Raw genomic sequence first — 20,072 nt, forward strand, 5'->3', positions numbered from 1 at the left:
AGAGAGACAGAGAAATGGCTCTTTTCTGACAATGCGACATTCATTCTTTTTCTTCTTATTGTCCGTATAAATTAAACTTTAAAGGGCAAGTCGGTTCATAAAGCGCACACTGCAGTGCAGATCTAGGCTGAGGGAAACTCCCCCTTGTCACTGCTACATTATGTATTATGGATTTCCCTGCTGGCATCCTCTGGGAGTCTGTATTTCTGTGGTAATGGCCGCAGGAGATGCCTGCTGTAGAGTGACTGTTTATTTACTAGTCTCACGAAGGACTGGGAGGGTTGATTATCTTTGGATAAAACACACAAATGAATATTAACAAGGCACACAACTTGTTTATGTCTGTGTGCCGCACACCTTTTGGTAAACAGTGCAGGAGTCTGAAATAAAAAGGATTTCTGGTTACATTTAAAATGTCAAACACAATCTGACTCATCCATCCACACACCAAGCAGCTGTATTTGTCTGTTTTTGTTCAACACACTGAGCAATCAGCCGCAAAATGGAAGTGAACTCTTTAATATAGTAACTCGTTAAAAAAACAGAACACCTACTGGGATCATTTGAAGGGTTAGAGATATGACTGAATAATAATTTAATCAAATTAAAAATGTTGCAACAAATCTGAAAAAATTAACAAATGCTTTTTGCCAGTCTGTGAAGCTGAGGGTCAGACACCCACCTTTACCCACAGCCCAGCCTTCATTGCTAGGCTCAGCCTTAGAGATGGCGCCGAGTAGAGTCGCTGCTCATTTGGCTCAGAAGGAGCTGCTTGAGGTGGTTCCCTCTGGAGGTTTTTCAGATATTTGCCCAACCTGGAAGAAACTCTGGGTTAGATCTAGAACCGACTGGGAAGGTCATTTATCTCATCTGGCACTGGAACCCCTCGGAATCCTGCAGGAGGAACTGGAAAGTGTTGCTGAAGAAGGGCGTCAACAACATCCTGTTTACCCTGCTGCAAAAAGTGACCCAAGGTCAGATAAGAGGAAGATAATGGATGGATGCTTAGCCATCATACCATTAAGCAAATGAAAATAACGCAGTATGATTGTTTTACAAGTAGGCTACAGCAAAATCCTATCTGTAAAAAAAAAAAAAAGATCAGTCTAATAATTATTCTAATCAATTACATCATTTGGCTTTTGTGCAATCTTCTTTGTTTCTCCCCCAATACTTGTTCTTAAGTTTTATCAATGAACACCAAACAGTTTAACACACACACACAAAACAAAGTTGTGTGTAGTCTTTTCATTCCTGGTAACAAAGGGTAACACTTGGCTCAGAAGCTTTGATACAACTGTGTAAAATACACTTTCTGGCAATTACAAGGAACTTCTCCAGAAGGCTTTAATGCGCTGTGGTTGGGGAGGGGAGGCTTAAGAGGAAAACGCCAGGATTTTAACATTTTATCTTTATTTTAAATATCTCATTATGTTCTTTGGAAATCATTGTCCAGAACTTGGAAATCAATTGATGCTTCCTCCCTATCAGAATGGCACTTAATGCACAGATGAGAGAGAGAGAGATTTGTCTTGTGCAAAACAACAGGAGTGATATGTAGTCCATAACAAATCTTATACTGAGTCTCTCTCAGTCTATTAAATGTAGAGATAGGTTTGACCAGGGCTTCCTGCCAGTCATCCTTTATAAATGCTGTTTAAATCCATTTCACTTCCTTTATGGGCAACATTTGGCAGCTTGTTTGCATCAGAGGACGTGAGTAGAGAGTTAAATGTGTTATGGTGTGTGGGATATTTTCAGCCCTTTGGACCGGAGCATCATTTAAACACCACAGCTTACCTGAGTGTTGTTGCTGACCATGTTTATCCCCCCAAAAAAGAATAGTAATATAATAAGTATAGTCATTTTTCTAACATATTTGATGAATCTTAGTCATCCTAAAGGTTTCACAAATGTTTTCTCCTCTTGTGTTTCTCAGTATATTTCTTTCTGTGTGGCGCTTCTGTGCTAAAACGCTTTTGTAATGTCTGAACTGAGCCACTGAGAGGCGATACAGAGAAAACAGAGTCCCGCTTCAGGCTGCGGGTCCAGCTCTTCTCTTCGCTCGTCATCTGCGAACAAGAGGAAGTGAACAGGAACAATAACAGCCGACACACCGGAGACCACAAACAGGGCAGACAGCAGTGTTATCTGTGACGGCAGCGATGGAGGAGTATAACTCTGGAGAGGAGGTACGGCTTTCTTTATGAGCGAAGTTCATCCAAAGGTCCGCAGCCAGCAGTAAACTTACAGCTAAATTAGCTAGCTGGTAGCTTAGCCTGTTAGCTAGGTGTGGTCCTGTTATCAGATTTATTTAAGGCGATAACATTTATTTTAATTTAACCCAGCCTCAAATACAATGAAGGAAAATGTGATCATGCAGTTAATCATCTGATATTAATATTAATAACAAATAATACAGCTTTCTCTATCCTCCTGATGCAAACATCCTTCATTGTGGTGCACTGACATTGCTTTCCAGGTCACAGGGATAGGAGACGAGGAGGCACAAATTGGAGAAATGAGAAAAGCCTTCAGGGGTGTCCAACTCCAGGCCTCAAGGGCCGGTGTCCTGCAGGTGTTAGATTTGTCCTTGATCCAACACAGCTGATTTAAATGACTAAATTTCCTCCTCAACATGTCTCGAAATTCTTTAGTGGCTGGTAATGAATAAATCATTGATATCTAAAACCTGCAGGACACTGGTCTTTGAGGCCTGGAGTTGGACACTTCTGTGGTTTGGTCTCAAATCTCCATTATACAAAGCAATAAATCCTCTGCTATACAAACAGGAAGCGCCGTAGGACAAGAACTTCCTGCTCTCATTAAAAATAAAATAAAATGGTTATTAGTTACTTGCAGAGGTGAGGGCAAGCTGACTCATTTAGTAATACTTAGTTTAACTGTGATTTGATTCAAAAATGTAATTAATGCAACTTTAATTTCAAAGCAGAATGTCGACCTTAATGAGAGTTCAGTGGTGCGTTTATGGGCACGTTATTTTAGAGAAAATACACACGCATATAAAATTACCGAAGCGTGCATTTAAAAACAAAACAAAACAAATGAAACATGGACTTGAATTTTTATGTGATTTATTTAGGATGCTTTCCAGTTCAGATTATTTTTACTCAGATTAAAATGAGGTTTTTAACTTTTTCGTTTTAAACCAGCTGCCTATGACATCACCAGGTTTAATCAAAATGTACTTTTTGAAGTTTTCGCCAGTGAATTGTCAGAAAACAAATAAAACATCCAGGATACAAATGCACGTCTCTGTTCCTCTGTGTCATAGGAGTTCATTTGTGCAGTTTTGCAGTTGAAACTATGACATATCCTATGACATTGGTGTCAAAGTTGCCTGTAAAACAGATTTTGGTTTGAAATTCTCACTTGTCATTTTTAATCTCGTGTACTGGGAAAAATATGATGAATTAAAAAGGGTCAAATTTCAGCCTGCCCTGTGTACTTCAAGGACCTGTAATGAGGACTATTTTTGTAGCATGAACATCAGATTTCGCGTCACTTGATTAAATATACGAAAATGACCGCACACAAAATCTGTTGATGTTGAGGGATTCAGGTGGAGGCAGTGATTGAACATTAATGGAATAACCCGGATCCTCCTTGTGCTTCTTTTAAAACTGATCCTGCAGGTCAGCTTTAATCCCGATGAGATCAGTGTCTCGGTAAAAGAGGTATGTTCTCTAATCTTTGGAAACATTCATAATAAACAGTATTTTAAATGCAATCAGATGGATGGTTGACTTCCTGTTTACTGATTTCATCTCAGTGCGTTGAAGGCGTCATCGGTGGAACAGATTATAACCAGAGTAAAGTCAACCAGTGGACGGCCAGTATAGTGGAGCATTCACTCACTCACCTGGTGAAACAAGGGCGGGCGTTCAAATACATAGGTGAGCAAGTCCCTGTGTTCGATAACGTGAGCTTCCAGGACATCAAGCTTATTTGTAGCGTTTGTGTGTGAAGGTAAGCGTGTGTTTGTTGTAAAGCCGCTCTCTGATCTGTCCCAGTGAACTGTACGATCATGCAGAAGAGCGGCGCTGGGCTCCACACAGCCAACTCCTGCTACTGGGACACAGCCACTGATGGTGAGACACTCAAAAAAACAAACAAAGATTATTTCAAAATCATTTAAATCCAATATTTTTAATTGGAAGTGGCACAAATGATAACACATTAGAGTGATGTGCCACTTTTTCTCCTCCACATCCAAGAGGAGAAAATAATCAGTTTTATCTAGTGATTTTTTTTTTTTTTTTTTTACTGATTTAAAACAAACAAAAAATAACCACAACAGTCAAAATACAGAGGTACTCAATCACCCACAGCATAAAATAGAGGAATGATCTTATAATAAAAATATAAGTAGATGGCCGGACCAGCATAGACCTGCCTGCAAGCAGATGAAATCATAATGAAACCTAAACGCGTTCTTGTAATTATTAATCCCATGGAGGAAATTAAAACTCCAAAAATATTTTCAGCACATGGAACAACTTAACTGTTTGATCTACACTCTGGACTTCGTCACCAGTTACTGGACTTCTAATTTTTTCAGACTTTCATTAAAACTGAAACGTCCCTGTCGACAGGGAGCGCTCCTAAAGAAGTTTCTGGGACTGCTTCACCCACGACCAAGGTTCATGGAGAAGAGGATAAGTTAAAGGCTCAGTTTCCCACACATGGATTAAGCCTAATCTTAGAAAACTTTTATTATGATTGCCATTGAAAGAAGTTTTTAGTCAAGGACTAGGCTTAAATAGACTGGAGAGACTGATCTTTTATTCTTTTCTCTATGTAGCTTAGAAGTTGGAGAAGTTGTGCCAGAAACCTCCTTTCTGTTTTTTGTTTTCAAATGTTAGAATAAATCACATTTTCTTGCTATAATGCAGAATCTCCATTTAACCTAACATACACAGAAGCTGGAGAACCCACACAGGCTCAGAGAGCGCCCAGAGAGGGGGTGAATTCAAACCCAGGACCTCCTTGCTATAAGGCAACAGTGCTAACCACCACACCACTGTACTGCCAACTTGGAGCTATAATTGTGGAAATAACAATAATAATAGTTAATATCCGTGTTTGCATTTTACATATGACACTGATGTTACATTTTGGATTAAACCGGGTTAATTAATTTATGAGAGGTGGGTTGTAACACCCCCCAACACTCAGACCAGATTTGCCTCCCTTATGTTGATGCATGGTGCCATGGTTGTTGGTCAGTTTTTTTGATCTATTGAATAACTTGCCCACAAAACTGGTTTATAAATGGAATCATAAAAACATGTATTTCATGTATGATTTGGAGTAATTTCCTCTGCTTGTCTGTGGGTTTTCAGGGAGCTGTACTGTCAGGTGGGAGAACCGCACCATGTACTGTGTGGTCAGTGTGTTTGCTGTAGCTGTGGCGCTGTGACAGCCCTGCGCCCACCTCTCCATCTTCGAACACTGTCATGTCTCAAACTTTGCTTGAATGACACTGAAGATCCTCTGATTATATACCCTCTGATAGACGCTGACCTACAAGTATCTATTTCTCCCTGCAGGCAGGAACAACAATTTTGGTTTGTGAGTTGGCAGCCTGTGAATACGTGCAGGTCTGACAGTGACAAAATGTTGTTTGGTCTGGACTGGAGTCATGATCTGCAAACAGACCTGTTTGGAAAGTACTTTTCAAACATGCTCAGGTGTTTTCTTTGGCCCAGAAGTACCACATGTTGACTGTATTTTTTTTTTCCCATTGTGTAAAAACAGATGACTGCTCTTTGTGTGCAGCAGGAAGTTTACATTTGTGTTTTTGACTGAAATATCTGAACATTCATTGGATGGTTTCTTATTAAATTTAGCACTGATATTCATCCCTCAGGAAAAACTATTTTAATTTTTAATTTTAATTGATGACATTCCTTCAGTCTCAACTGTGCTTTGTGCTGCTAATTAGAAAATGTTAGCATGTTTGCAACTTTGTCTCCTTCACTATGTTCCCTTAATAGAAACTGAACTACGACTATAAGAAGCTTTGTATGTTAGAGAAGCTCTGTTTAAGTAATCACTACAGTATACTGTATTCCTACTAGTCTATATTAATATTTTAATAAGTTATTGAAATGTTTAGACAAAACAACAGTGTTTTTCCTGTGATGCATTTAATGGTCAGTCCCTGTAACCAGGATTTTTTTTCTTTTTCTTTTTTTTTTTTTTTAAAGATCTTCTGTATTACTGTTGAGTTCAAGACTGTCTTTGTTGAATTTTGTCCAATAAAGTCTTTAAAGATGTTCCACAGTGTGTTTTTGTGCGCACTGGTAAAGAAGCTGAAGGCCAGCACCTTTGGATGAGAGGATGGATTTAACCAGTGTTGGAGTAAAGCGTACTTGGTTTTTCACTCTAGTTTCTGGTCTCTTCATAGCACCACATTTGCTTAAACTTGCCTTCAACTCAGAGTAGCATATTTTTGTATGCCACTTGGAGCATTGTGTATGCATTTCTGGCACTGCTCTGGAGTGATTCAGAGCGTACCTGGCTCAGAGAACTTTTCATATTAGTCATGTGGGGTTCCACAGGGCTCAATACTTGGGCCTCTGCTATTGGGAAGGATGACTGCTTCATTCAAATTTGAATTGAGTGTCTTGAGAAACTAAAAGTTTGGATGGCTCTAAATCTTAAGCCTAAGTCTAAAATTTTAAGAGGTGATTGTTTTTGTTTCTGATGTCACCGGTGGGACTTACCCTATTGCACAGTATGGATAGCCTACTGTCACAAACTTTTGTTTTAGGATGGACAGCGACTTTAGACCGGATGGTCAGATCAGTGCAGTGGTGAAATCCAGCTTCTTTCAGGTGAGACAGTTGGTGAAGATTTAAAAAAAACAAAACATTGTTGAAATCTAATTCTAAAACCATAATCCACATCTTTACCATGGGATTACTGTAATTCTTTGTATGTTGGTGTTAGCCAGTCCTCCCTGTCTCATCTTCAGCTGGTGCACAATGCTGCCACACACTTTTTAACTGAAACACAAGTTATTCTCAACATTTACGTCAAATTTATTTTTATTTCTGATTAAATATCCTGATTTTCTCTGTGTCCACCTCCACCCCACTGCAAAGTCTTTTATAAAGGGTGTGCCAATGCACCTTTGCTAAAGTAGATAATTAAGTAAACAGTGGGCGCCTTTAATTTGCATTTAGAGCATCCCACTAGCCACACAGATCCCTCCCAGGTCACTTCAGTAAGTCAGGATAGAGCAAAATTCACTAGTCATCTGCAAACGAGGATTTGCTAAAACAGGCAGTTTCACTGATCAACCACTAGAGGTCAGCACAGATTCACATTGCGTGACAGATCAAAATAATGCAAGACAATATTCACATATAAATATAAATTTAATTTCTTTTTTTTTAAAGTACGACTTCATATTTTCAGTGCCTCCTTTTGTGTCTCTATATGTTTGATGTGTATATTAATTTTTTTTGGCTTAAACAGTGCTTTTCTTATTTGTACAAACATAAGAAGCATTCATGTGATTCCCGAGGTCATCATCTCTCTGCAGACACGTTGCAAAAAGTAGTTAGTGCAAAAACAACCACAATCACATTCTCTCTCTTTCTCTTGCTTTCTTAGTACATTAAAGGTTGAAATAAGAATAAATACTTTTAACAGTTCAAAACACAGACTCTTTTTCAGTTAGATACAGTAAATGTTTCGCGTGCACTCAGTGTAAATTTTCCAACTAAAGAGACAGACAGACAGAAACACAGTTGACAGACATAATAGGCAAAAATAAGAAAAGGAAAATGCAAATACATCCAAACAAAGCACATCACTACAGCTGCTGCTGCTCAAAAAATGAACCAAACCACCAAAGTCCTTTCTTTTTTTGTGTAAACGTGCAAAAGCCATTGGGAATGTCCGTGCTTTACAGTAACAGTATGTCTGGCGATGGAACAGGCTCTTTTACAACGTGTGGCGATTAACATCTCATCATCAAACACGAGCACATCACGAAAGCAGCGCGTATTAATCTTAAAGCTCTTATTAAGGAGTACAAAAGCATAATTGTGGCCAAAAAAAACTAGCACGGGGCCGGCTCTCCCCCTCCTCTGCAGAGTAACCAGTTACACCTTCGTCTGAGGCTCCACACATGCACGCCTCCATGCCAAAGAGACACTAAATACAATCACTTCAAATGCATTGGCTCCTTGTGATCAGTAAATGCAGCATATACGTGGACACGGTCTCCGAACCTAAAGAAGAGAGTGAGGTGATGGTGCCTGTGGGTTTTTTCTTGGTTTTAAAGGCTGCAGGATGAATTGTTGGCATGTAGTCTGATAAGACAGGCTGCGCGTTTACAGCAAGGATAGCTCTCACGTTAAGGACACATTTGCTTCATGTAGAATTGCAATGGATGTACGAGGGATCCATGTGGCACTTAAAAAGATTAAAGAAGGTTAGATAATGTCCTCTTAATGGCACGTAAGAATAATTCTGATGCGTTAAACGGTGCAGGGTACACCGTGTCTAATGTCGCCATTTATTCCACCTCCTATGTTGCTGTCCATTTCGTTCGGCGTGTCGAAGGTGGTGTCATTGAGCATGTCATACGTCGTGTCGTTAGGCATGTCGTCTGTGCTGTCGCTGGCTGTGTCGTGGGGCCGCTGTGTGGCTGGCTCTTTTGGCGCAGATGGGGTCGGGGCCTCCTTCATCATGGGCCGGTTCTGTGGAGAGCCAGAGCTGCACATCAGGCAGAGAAGTGAGGAGCAATCCCAAAGGCCCTGGGTCATGCTGGAGGAGAAGAGCCTCCGACATGGGTGGCAGAATTGGTAGAAGACCAGCATGAAAAAGATGGCGATGGCGTAGGCTACCAGCAGCTGCAGCACCAGCAGCGGGGCACAGATGAACTTGTAGATGTCTGTTTTATAGATGTACCAGAGCAAGAGCAGCGAGGCATTTTCCACAAAACGCAACATGTAGTACACGGCCATGCGATACCAGTTCTGGGACTTGTTGATGAGGTCTGGGTCACTGAGTTTCACCTGCACGGCAGACCAGCAGAACATGTTGATGCCGGCATAGAGGAACGTGAGCATGCAAAGCACGATGGTGGTTCCCACTCTGGTCAGAGTTTTTTCTATATTCTCAGGGAAAGGGGAGTGGCTCTGCCAGAACAGGATCCAGGGGTAGAGGAAGAAAACGAGGAAGTTCAGCAGAACCACGGGCAGGATCCAAAGCTGGAGCACCGAACTGAACAGGACCAAAACCACAACGCGAGTGGCGATCTCAAAGCTTCGCCACAGGAATATGCAAACATAAGCCATAGGCCGGACGTCCACTTCATAGTCATCATATTTGATCTTGATGGCCAATATGTTGCAGCGCAGGGCTCCATACACAATGGACAGGAGGGAGATCACCATCAGTGTGCCTGATATGCAGATAGAGACAGAGTCATTTTTTTAAAAAAGTTGGAAAAAATAAAACAAACAAATCTGCCTATAAATCAGTGAAAGCACGTCTCCAGTTTAGGATACTTTGCAGCTCATTCCATGTAAACACTGCTTCGTTCCTGAAAAACTCTTCTACCAAGGTGAGTGTGTACATGAAGTACTGCGTTACCAGATTTCTGAGAGAAAAAATATGATAATAGAGCTTTAAACTCACCATCTACTTTGTAAGGTACATCTGCTTAACTGGTAATTAAGATAAATATCTCAATCAATCAATCAATCAAAGCTTTATTCGTCACATGCAGGTTGCCCTGCAGTGAAATGGGACACCCCCCCCGACCTTACACATATAGCACAAACATTACATGGGGATACAGGTCGGAGATTGGTAGAATCAGAGAAAAAACATTGAAATGTACACTACAATGGGGAAAGTACAAGAGGAAAAAAAGAGACCCCAACTCATGCTATGCTTCCATGGTAGGACAGCATGAGAACAGGAAACAAAAAAACTCCTCTGCACAAAAAAGCACATAAATGTCCACAGCACAACATTGTGAAGACATGACAAGCCACAGGGGTGGGTGGGGGGTGAGGAGTAATCCGAAGCGAACACAGCAGCCGCCCTGCACAGCGCTACCATTCCAGCGCGGCACACAGACCCGCCGTGTTCCCTCGCAGGAAACACGCATCGAAGGCGTTGGAAAGGGAGGGGGGATGAGTGAGTGCCTATCAGTGTAAGTCTAAATGTATGTGTGCGCGTGTCCATAGTTCAGCTGTCGCATGCAGCAACTCAATTTAGGCATTCGTACACGATCAAAGCAACCTGCTGAAGTTAAACTAAGCATCAGAATGGAGAAGAAGGATGCTTGCGTTCGTTTTTCAGAAACTGCTAATCTACTGGGATTTTCTAACAACTGTCTCCAGGGTTTACAGAGAATGAAAACAAGAAAATATCCACTGATGACTATGAAAGCTGTCACACAGTGTTATCACTGCAGTGACGTTGGAGCACTGACAGAACGTCTCACTCAAGGACAGATATGACAGGCCACTGCAGAGTCATTGCACAGCTGGAAGAAAACAGACGTCCTGTGCATATAAAAGAAGCTTGGTATGAGTTTAAATTTCTGCTGTCAAAATTACTATGTTTTCTGTAATATTCGAGAACAGTAATAAGGCTGACATTTTTAATTTATTACAGGATAGACTGAATCACAGAGAGAAGTGGATGATACCATTAACTTGGCATTTTCTGCACGTGAAACTAATCTGTGATTAGAGATTGCTAATTGAAACAAATCAAAAGCAGACTGAAGGTGAGTCAGAGCCTAAGTTAAAGCTTTCTCCCCTAGGTACACAGTAACAAGGCACAAAGCAGAGATAGGCCTCTAAATACATACAGGCCTAAAGTTTTAGGTTATTTCTCTATTTATAAACCCAAAAAGGTTAAAAGAAGAACGACATATCACAGTTTAATTACATGCAACATAATTTTATACAAACTAGTTTTCTTTCATAAAATATTTTACACATGCTGAGCCATTAACATCCCATTTAACACTTGTTACGGCTCTGGGCCTTGGAGAGAGTGAGAGTACCCTTTTGTGCTTATGCAGATCACAGTGTGCCAGACCTCGCGGACGATTGGCTGCCTGGAGATCCCATGACCACTCCATGACCAATTGACTGGCTGATTGTCTGCACCGGGGAGTATAAAAGGCTGAAGATCCTTCACACTATGGTGAACTGCTGCTCTGAGGTGAGCATGCAGTGGCCTCCTTGTCTGCTTTGCATGTGAAGCTTTTTTGTTAAACCTGTTTGCTGTGTTGCCCTTTGTTTAAACCTGGTATACAGCTGAACTTAGTTTCATTAGAGTTTTGTGATGCTGGCTTGCCTTAGTTAACCCTAAGCTTTTACTCTTGCCTGTTCTTTTCTGTTCTAAAACCCCTTATTTACTCAGATTTCGTGAGAGGGCTTGTGTATGTTTCTCCCCTCCTGTCGCCTAGCAGAGGGGGTCGTAACAACACTTCAGTTACTTTAGTTGGTTTATATACAAATTATGAGTGAAGTTAGACGGTTGTTTCTTCATGTGTTCACAGATCGATTTCAGAAAGATTTTAAAAAACAAAACAAAAAGCTGTTTGTGCTTTCCATGTAAGTGAACAATTTACACTCGCAAGAAAATAAAGATGGGATCTTAAATTGGCGGTATGAGTATAAATGACTATAGCAATATGGGACCATTATTTTAGGACAGATTTAAAATATGTAATTTAAGATTTTCATGTTCGGGCTATGACACAAAATAAGACTGAGATATTTATAAAAATCTTTTATTTTGACCCAATTCAAAGACCAGATGTCCTAGTTTGACTGTTTGAACCCTTTACTCGATTTCTCCCAGGAATACTCAGGAATAGACCTGCTCACCCCCCCACTCCACATACACAGAAACACACACAGCCTGGCTCCCTGTTGGCAAACAGAATCACCATTTTCCATCTTTAGTATCAGAGAGGCGGTTACATAACACCACTTTGACTCATGAAAACATCCATTCTCTCATTTCCAATATCGCACTTAGCTGATCAGCCCACATTGTAGAGGACCTGTGACGGACTCTTAGCAGAGCCGGATGGGTGGACGATCCATAAAACTGTCCGGTCCCACACAAACACACGCTTACGTCATACGTGCTCCCCTCACCTCTTCCGATGGACACCCCTTGTTGCAGGACGCAGATGTAGAGCTGCAGCGTGAGCTGGGGGGCTGATCCCAGGAAGGCCTGAATGACAGAGGTGCGGGCAAAGGCCGCTCGGTGCGTAAACAGTTTCCCCTCTGCCTGCCCAACCTGCCGCTCCACCTCCTCTGCCTGACCCCTCCGGGGCATCTGCTTCTTTCTCGTGATGCTGACATAAGGCTCCTCCACGCGGCCCACGCTGCCGTAGATGCAGAAGGCCTCCAGACACCTGAAACAGGAGAGGAGATGAGCGTGGATTTCATCCACCTGATGAAAGTTGGATATATTGTACTGTCTCATTAACAACCCACTAATCTAATAATTCAGCACAGTGTTGTAAAGGTAGATCTCTTTATTTAATTTAGAAACACTGACCAGCATAAGGCAAATGAACTGTGCTTATTTTTTAATGGCCATAACAGCTCTTTAAGGAAAGGACTCATTTTCCTTCTAAGGCCGATTTAGTCCATTTCTCTGCTTGCTGATTATGTAGTCTTGTGAGTTTATGTGAGGTTGTACTTTACAGGAAAAATGCTATTATTCAGAGCTTAAATTTGATGTAACATAAAGTTTATTACTGTTTATAATAAGTATAGCTGAAGAATACATATAGCTTATTCTGCGTATTAATTCAATGCTTGTTGCTCAAAATTATGAGCAGCTACAGAAGCCCAAAGAGCCAGGGGTAATTTTCATATGATCCTCATTTGGCTATCCATTATCTGTGTCAAATGAGGCCTCAATGACAGGACAGAGTCATGTATTGGCAAGTGTGACTCTAAAAACACTGAGGTGCATAGAGCGGGCAAAGCGCCAAAGGTTGAGGCAGCGTTGTCCTTGTCAAGCAGCGCTGATGCACAGCCGGTAAACAGCAAGTCGCAAGGATTTAGCCACAGGAGTGCTCAGGGACACACCGTTTATCAGCATGACTTACACTGAACAGACGTGCTTAGTGAACGCGTCACTGAGTTAGTAAAAATAAACGACGTCATTCAAGGGTGAATATCAGTCTCGCGCTCTGTCTCTGCAGAGCAAAGCATGTTGTTGGGAATACCTGAACACCTGCAATCCCATGTAACTATTCGACTATTGGTGATGCAAAATCCTGCAGATGTTTTCATTAAACAACAGAATTGTGAAAAAAAAATGTGATCACAGCGCCAGATGGCTCGATTTCACTATTTTTAAAACTGCAACTCTCCTGGGATTTTCACCGCAGATGTCTCTAGAGTTTACTCAGAGACGTCTGAGTAAAAAACAACCAAAAAAAACCCATCGTGTCAGCAGCAGTGCTGCAGACGGTGATGCCAAAACGGTCGGGCTGGATGGAGATAAGAAAAAGGTTACGGTGACTTAGATAACCACTCTTAACTGCTGAGCAGAACAGCATCTTGCAGTGAAAAATGAGTCCGATCCTGAGACTGAAGCTGAAGATGTCAGCTGAATACAAAAAAGCTGTGGCTTTTCTGTTGGGGGAGGGGTGGTGTTGTCTTGTCATCTTGGCACACTTTGGGCCAAGACTTTGGGCATTGAAACAATTGCTATAAATTAGCAATTGTTTCAATGCCACAGCCTATTTTAGTGTTATTACTGGACATGTGCAGCCCTTTAGAGTTCAGCATGTTTTTATGGCTGCTCCCCGCCTGTCACAGAGCAAAAGCAACCTGGATTCATTATGAACATCATGATGAGTTTAGTAAAATGTCTGTCAAGCTACCAGATCTGAATCCTGTAGAACAGCTTAAAAACGTCGTAGAACAGGATCCTTTAGCTGACAAAACTCATGAACTTATGTAACAGGATCATGTAAACAGCTGTTTACAACACTCCAGGTCATATGATGAACTGCTGGCAGAATGATAGTCATATGCTTCAGTCACTCGTGTGTATTTGAAATCAGCATTTGCTCTCTTTTACCACAGTCTTTGGTCTCCACCAGCTCGCGAGGAAAACATCTGCTTTGGATTCATATTACAAGAGACCCAGTTCACTTGGTTATTTCACGTTTCTTGCTACGAAATATAGCAGTTATAACCACTATTTTTATATCCCCGATGACAGGTTGGGACACGTCACTTTATAAAGACTTCTGATGCACATCCAGTCATTTTGCTCTACAAGCAGGCCTGAAATACCACAGAAACTGCTCACTTCACAAAAGAAAAAAACAAGATTTCTCCAAATAAGCTTTCAAGAGTTAAAAGGTCATTTCACTCCCAGATCAGCTCTGCGTATTTGTCCCTTTAGCCTATGAGGCCTCTGTTCCCATTCATCTAGCAACATTTAGATTTTTGACCTGTAACATTACTGCAGAGTCACGAGTATTTAAAAAAATGTTATTGGAGGTTTAAATACATCTTAAGGATAATTTGTTTAATAATTTTGCATACGCCCATTTAAAAATCCCACATCTATGCAATTTTTTGAAGCTTTTGCACTCGTTTAAGTTGTACATGAGCTTTAAATTATTTCGAGTTGCAGATAAGGCGGAAGTAGACTTCTGTTATTTTGACAAACTACTCTTCAGCAACACTTTAGTGTTAAATAGATTAAAGCACTTCTCTTTAGGGCGACAACAGAAGAAATGATTACACCCAACGCAGACTTGTGAGAGATTTGAATACTTTCTCTGATGGTGACACACATCAAAATATCAGAGGTGTTGTTTTGGGAAGTCAAGAGGAGGAAGTGCTGCTGTGCTGTCTGCAGCAGAGAAAGAGAGAGACATTCCCCGGTCTGCTGTCAGAGATAAGGAGCCAGCAGTGACATGTGCTATTCTTAGATCTGGTCTTCACCGAGGAAGGATGTAGAGGTCTGAACAGTAATCATTTGAATGCAGTCGGGAGGGTAGGGAGGCTGTGCTGCTCAGTACGACTCTATTCACGAGCTGAATCATGAGGAGGCATAATTACCGTATGTGTGGCTGCAAATACTGGTTGTTTAGATTGTCAGGATTGCCTGTCACAGTTGTTATTAATATGGTCTATTAATTTTGGAAAATAGCAAAAGCTTGAATTGAATGAGGAAGATTAGAAAAACACCCATGAGTTTAATCAACTGCCCAAATAACCGATCTTAAAAAATAATTACTTGTTAAATCAGCTTGTTTTGTCCAACATGATACATTTTCACAGTTGAGAAACCAGTTGTGCATTTTAGCTCAGAAAGGACTTAAAGAGTGAGTGATAAAAACAGATGTGGTAGTATGAGCATGTGGAGTTGCACTTCCATAGTCGTCATCATCATTCATGGCATGAGTCTGACCTTTAGGTCAAATGAAAGATAGGATTTCCCTCTGAAGCCTTTCTAGGTTTAAGTTACAAAAACAAAAGTCTATTTCGATTTTAATAATGGAAACACCTTTAATGCTTAGTCTTTACCACTGCAGATCAGTCGCTGGGTTCTATTGTTTACTTCCCTTTGGGCAACTACTAAAATGATTTGCGTTTGTGATGAAACTGCTGATCAGTTCCCAAATGACTAATCCAAAATTTCTGGTTTATCGAACATAGGAAAAAGAGGAGAAATGTACCAACCCATAACATAACCAACTTTGAACTAAGACAAGAGCAAGTCTTCACATTTCATCACTGAATCACACACATAGTCTGTAAATCACTCTTCTGTCCATCTGGAAATGAATTAATCAACCAACTGCAAACCATGAGTGGGTTTTAATGAGTTTACCAGAGTCAGATTTCCTGCTGTTTGTATGTTTGATAGCAGTTTCATCTCTGTGTGTACAGCAGGGATGCTTTCTATGTACAGGATTGGGCTCAGGCTTATACAAAGAGGAAGACCGGGCCTATTATGATTTAAAGGTTTCTCCGTGAGTGTGGAGCGACTCCAGTTAGGCTTCATAACGATGATTTAATGTCCTTTCAGTCAGAACAGTCATGAATAAATCAGCTTTGCCTGAACGATCATGGCTGAAGGTGATCAAACTGGTAGAAGACCTTATTGTACTGTAAGTGCTTTGGCTCAGCAGCCTGCCAGCTGTGTATATATGTAACATATATCGATCAACAGTGGCAACATTGATCAGCCTTTTGCTTCCGAGCTGAACAACACGGACATACAGCACATCATGCGCCAGTATGTATGGAGCCAACCAGACAAAAGGCGAGAGAAAATGAAAACAACAGCATGTGCGCAGTGCATTCATCGCACCATCTGTAAGCAGCTTATGCGCTGGCAGGCCTGGCATGTTTTTAAGAGGAAAAAAAAACATCCGTGGGCACGACACCTGTGGGAGGTAAGAGACATGCCCTCGGCAGAACACAGTGGACACTGTGGATACAATGGGATCCAAGCTCCTGTTTGACAAACGGAGGTAAACATGTCAGCACTGACCTGACGATGGGACCGAGCTGCAAGATGTGCAACAGCAGAATGAGCGGTCTGTCTCTGCTCAGGTCCCGGTGGATGAAGGTGAGGGTGAGCTGCACGAGCACGGACGGTACGAGCGTGAAGAGGAGCGTGAGCCCCTGCCAGATCTGGTCTCCGGCGGAGCGGTACGTGGAGCTGAGGTACAGCGCTGCCGTGGTCTCGGCCGTGAACAGAGACACCGACACAAAGATGGAACTGGGGAATCGCATCCTCACTCACTCCGCCATTTGGGGAATGCGGCGCGCTGCTTCGCTCAGAGTCTGCACGTCCATAACGAAACCACCGAGAGTTGGAGGAACGCCGCCGCAGGAGCAGCAGCTTGTCTGCGATATGTGAGGCAGGCGGGACAGGTTCACAGCCAAGTGTTGTCCCGGGGAGAGACTGCTGGGGGCGCAAGAAGCGCTGCGCTCTCCAGTGCGCACTGAAGCGCCAGTCAACGAGACGATAACGCCCCGAAAACTGATGTTATAATGGTGGTGCAAACATCTGCAGGGCCATGAGGCTAAGAGTTTCAATTGCAATTCACTAACCAGCTTACTCATTTTTTGGACAATTTCACAGGCCTACTAATCTATCCATCATGGAGCCAGAAAGCCCAAATACTAATGTCACGTAAAATTAAACAAAAAACAAACAAATAAACAACAACCATGAGCTATGACTAGTCTGTAAGGAAGGAAAAGCTTACAATTCAAACGTGACACAGGAAACTGTCTCTACGTAACACAGTCGCAAAGCTGCTTTGACGCCCCCAAATCATAACAAATGTTCCTCTGCTGCAGTGAAGTTGTGACAGAGAGGCTAAAAACATTTGAAACTGTACGAGCACACACACTACTGTAACTGTATATGAGAAAAATAAGGAACACATAAGTCAGCTTTAAATAAACCTGACACTGTACACATTCTCGGTGTCTCCTGTCACCAGCAAGCTGGTCCAAATATTTTGAAAGGGTTTCATTCAGACAGCGCTGACCTAAAGAACCTGCTGATTAGTCGTGGAAACGACACAGGTGGGACACCACCTCCGCGCAGGAAACACACTAACTCAGGCTGGAAAATCCCCAGACACTTCCACGGACCATGACAGTTTCAGTGAATCAATGTTCTGATGGCTGCTTACAGCAGTGTAGCGCACCATGTTGCACAGTTTAAATTATCTCACACTAGTTTCTTGAACGGGACAGTTCACTGCACTCAAATGGCCTCCACAGTCCTTTGGCATGTGTTGCAATGTGAGAATCACAATATGGATGTGCAGCTGACAAATCTGCAGAAAGTGTGCGATATTATCATGTCAATATGGACCATAATCTCCGAGGACTGTTTTCAACATCTTGTTGGATCTGAAGTCAAAATAGGGTCCAATATTAGCAAGGTGTACCTAATAAAGTGGCCAGAGAGTGTACATGTATGTGGGATATGACCAAGATGAGACCTATGTTGTTTTTGGCACTTACAGCTCAGTTAAAGTCCTGGCAGGAACAGGTGTGACTTGACATCTGGCCCATGTAAGGTGAAAATGTGCTTGCACTGAGGCAGCTGAGCTCACCCACGTAACAGCTGTGGCCCACTACATGTGTGGGCCGCAGCTGGACCAAATACTCACCTCTAAATAGCCTGTAGTGCTGGAGTTTAATACTGATGAGAAAGGTTCAGACATTTTATTGAGACTCTGTTCTAGACGACATTAAGAGCCTCTAACCCACGTTAAGTATTAATATCTTCACATTGTCTTCAACACTCCTATAATGGATTATGTAGGAGCCATAATTGAATGTATTGAATTTTGATGATCACTGGGTTTTTTATTTGTTCTGGTTGTTATGGGAGTCACAGTGGGTGCTAGCGGTGACATAAATGGGCGTTGTCAGTCTGTCATTCACTGGTTTTGATTTTGACAGAGAGGAGGGCTGGGTAGCCGTAGTTTTTGTTGACCGCTGCACAACATGTTTCGCTTCGTTATATTAGAGCCTGTGACGTTGTAAGAGTCTGAATCGGGATCCGATGACATTACTCTGTAAACTCTCAAAGCACTTTAATAAACAAGCAAACAATTCCACCTCTCGCATTATTGCGTAAAGTTGACAGCGCGTCAGGCAAATAGGCAGGCTTCATCCCCGGCCTCTAGCGACTGTGGAAGTCGCTACAGATTAAAATAAAGGTAAAATATAAAATAAAAGATGTAATAGTGTAGTTTTTATCTGCTCAGAATACGCAGCTTCCATTAAATTACAAATGTTTATAGGCTGCAACAAAGCGAAGCGTCCTTCTCCTCTTACGCTCTAAAAGCCAACTGTTCAGTGCCTCTACCAATATCAGGGACTAAGCAGCCATTAACATACAGGCACAAGTGTAATGATTTCCAAAATGTGGGTTTTATTTTACCCCACAAACAACAAAAATAATGTCAGATATACACAATCACATAAATAAGCCATTTTAAGAAATAAATGTGCACTGAGAGGTTCAGCTAAATACAACGGCACCAAAAAATAATGGCTAATAAAATTAAATCAGCTGAATGTATATATTAACTGAGTAAACCATTTTAAATACAAAAGGAGAAACAACAGGAACAAAAACTAAATTTAATTTTGTAAAAAAAACCACAAAAAAAAACCTGTTACCCCCCCATGTGGTCATAGAAGATGGTTAAGTCCATTTGTTTCACCTTTGGACTTAAACTAGCTCCATCTTCAACCTCCACTTTTTCTCTCACCTTAAAGACTGCAGCAGGAGCCAGGTTGATAAAAGAACCCCCCAAAAACTGAAATATAATTAGTGCAACCTATACATACTTGCATATACCTATAAAATACTGTTAAAATGTTGTAAAACAAGTATGTACAGCATCATTTATTTATCTATATGAACCTCACTGACAGCTGTTGTGCGGTTGTGGACCAGCACATCCAAGCTCGATGGTTCCAGCTCTGAAAAGCATAAAAATACATTTGAAAAAGTGTAATATTTTTCTATTGCAAGTACTGATCCACTCACAAGGGAATTTTTTTTTCTCTGTCACATTGTTCATAAAGCTGCATTGAAAAACCTGATAAAATATTACAGCAATTAAAAGTCATCAGTTTTTATGCAGTCTCCAATAACAGATCCTCATCAATCACCGGTGGACGCTTCGGTTCTGTGTTTTCATGTATTGAGTGTGTTTTCCTGCAAGGCCTCTCCCTTGAATAAAACACCAGTCATCTCTATTATTTTGTCATCTGGACACTTTATTGGTATCAATAATCCAGTAGCAGGTATTGTTTTAAACAGCTTGGATTGCAAATGAAAAACAGCAGCACACATGTACGGCTTGTAAATGTTTCACAACCGGCTCAGTTAAAGTTGGGAAACTGCTTTGGTTTGCTGTTATTCGCAGGCAGTTTTTTTTAATCAACATGAGCCACATGTTCATATAAGCTTCCCAAAGCATCTTCAGTTTCCTGCATTCTCTGCCTTCTTAT

The 20,072-nt window shown here is 41.4% G+C and overlaps 3 protein-coding genes across 5 annotated transcripts in view; 1 reads left to right on the top strand and 2 right to left on the bottom strand.

Annotated features, from left to right (window-relative positions):
* The window catches only part of sytl5 (synaptotagmin-like 5), a 58,806-nt gene extending 46,517 nt beyond the window's left edge, over nt 1-12,289 (bottom strand). For both annotated transcript variants that reach the window (XM_005945870.2, XM_005945869.2), the window contains exons 1-2: nt 12,180-12,289; nt 683-815 (exon numbers count right to left, since the gene is read on the bottom strand). The gene's annotated coding sequence lies outside the window, so the exon portion shown is untranslated. The remainder of the gene's footprint in view (nt 1-682; nt 816-12,179) is intronic.
* LOC102312398 (dynein light chain Tctex-type 3) lies at nt 2,017-6,305 on the top strand. 2 transcript variants are annotated; one of them, XM_005945868.3, is made up of 5 exons: nt 2,017-2,192; nt 3,657-3,698; nt 3,794-3,917; nt 4,035-4,112; nt 4,583-6,305. In XM_005945868.3, the coding sequence occupies exons 1-5, from the start codon at nt 2,166-2,168 to the stop codon at nt 4,591-4,593; spliced, it is 282 nt and encodes a 93-aa protein (XP_005945930.1). In that variant the 5' UTR covers nt 2,017-2,165; the 3' UTR covers nt 4,594-6,305. The 2 variants fall into 2 exon arrangements, with proteins under 2 accessions (XP_005945930.1, XP_005945929.1); XM_005945867.3 differs by having other exon boundaries at nt 2,019-2,192; nt 5,367-6,305.
* xk (X-linked Kx blood group (McLeod syndrome)) lies at nt 7,391-17,336 on the bottom strand. The gene is made up of 3 exons (XM_014341211.2): nt 16,567-17,336; nt 12,180-12,442; nt 7,391-9,448 (listed from the first exon to the last, which is right to left on the bottom strand). Exons 1-3 carry the CDS (start codon nt 16,809-16,811, stop codon nt 8,520-8,522), a joined length of 1,437 nt encoding a protein of 478 aa, XP_014196697.1. The 5' UTR covers nt 16,812-17,336; the 3' UTR covers nt 7,391-8,519.
* Between the last annotated feature and the right edge of the window lie 2,736 nt (nt 17,337-20,072).

Source organism: Haplochromis burtoni, unplaced genomic scaffold (assembly GCF_018398535.1).
Source record: "Haplochromis burtoni strain Fernald_Lab_line unplaced genomic scaffold, NCSU_Asbu1 Contig_462, whole genome shotgun sequence".
NCBI classification, from domain to species: domain Eukaryota; kingdom Metazoa; phylum Chordata; class Actinopteri; order Cichliformes; family Cichlidae; genus Haplochromis; species Haplochromis burtoni.

Excerpts from the sequence above, each read along its gene's own strand:
- LOC102312398 (XM_005945867.3), top strand. The coding sequence starts at position 2,166 with ATGGAGGAGTATAACTCTGGAGAGGAG. Across the intron at positions 3,699-3,793 it reads TCAGTGTCTCGGTAAAAGAG|TGCGTTGAAGGCGTCATCGG; the intron begins GTATGTTCTCTA and ends ATTTCATCTCAG. Across the intron at positions 3,918-4,034 it reads GCGGGCGTTCAAATACATAG|TGAACTGTACGATCATGCAG; the intron begins GTGAGCAAGTCC and ends GATCTGTCCCAG.
- xk (XM_014341211.2), bottom strand. The coding sequence starts at position 16,811 with ATGCGATTCCCCAGTTCCATCTTTGTGTCGGTGTCTCTGTTCACGGCC. Across the intron at positions 12,443-16,566 it reads CAGCTCGGTCCCATCGTCAG|GTGTCTGGAGGCCTTCTGCA; the intron begins GTCAGTGCTGAC and ends CTCCTGTTTCAG. Across the intron at positions 9,449-12,179 it reads AGGGGTGTCCATCGGAAGAG|GCACACTGATGGTGATCTCC; the intron begins GTGAGGGGAGCA and ends TCTGCATATCAG.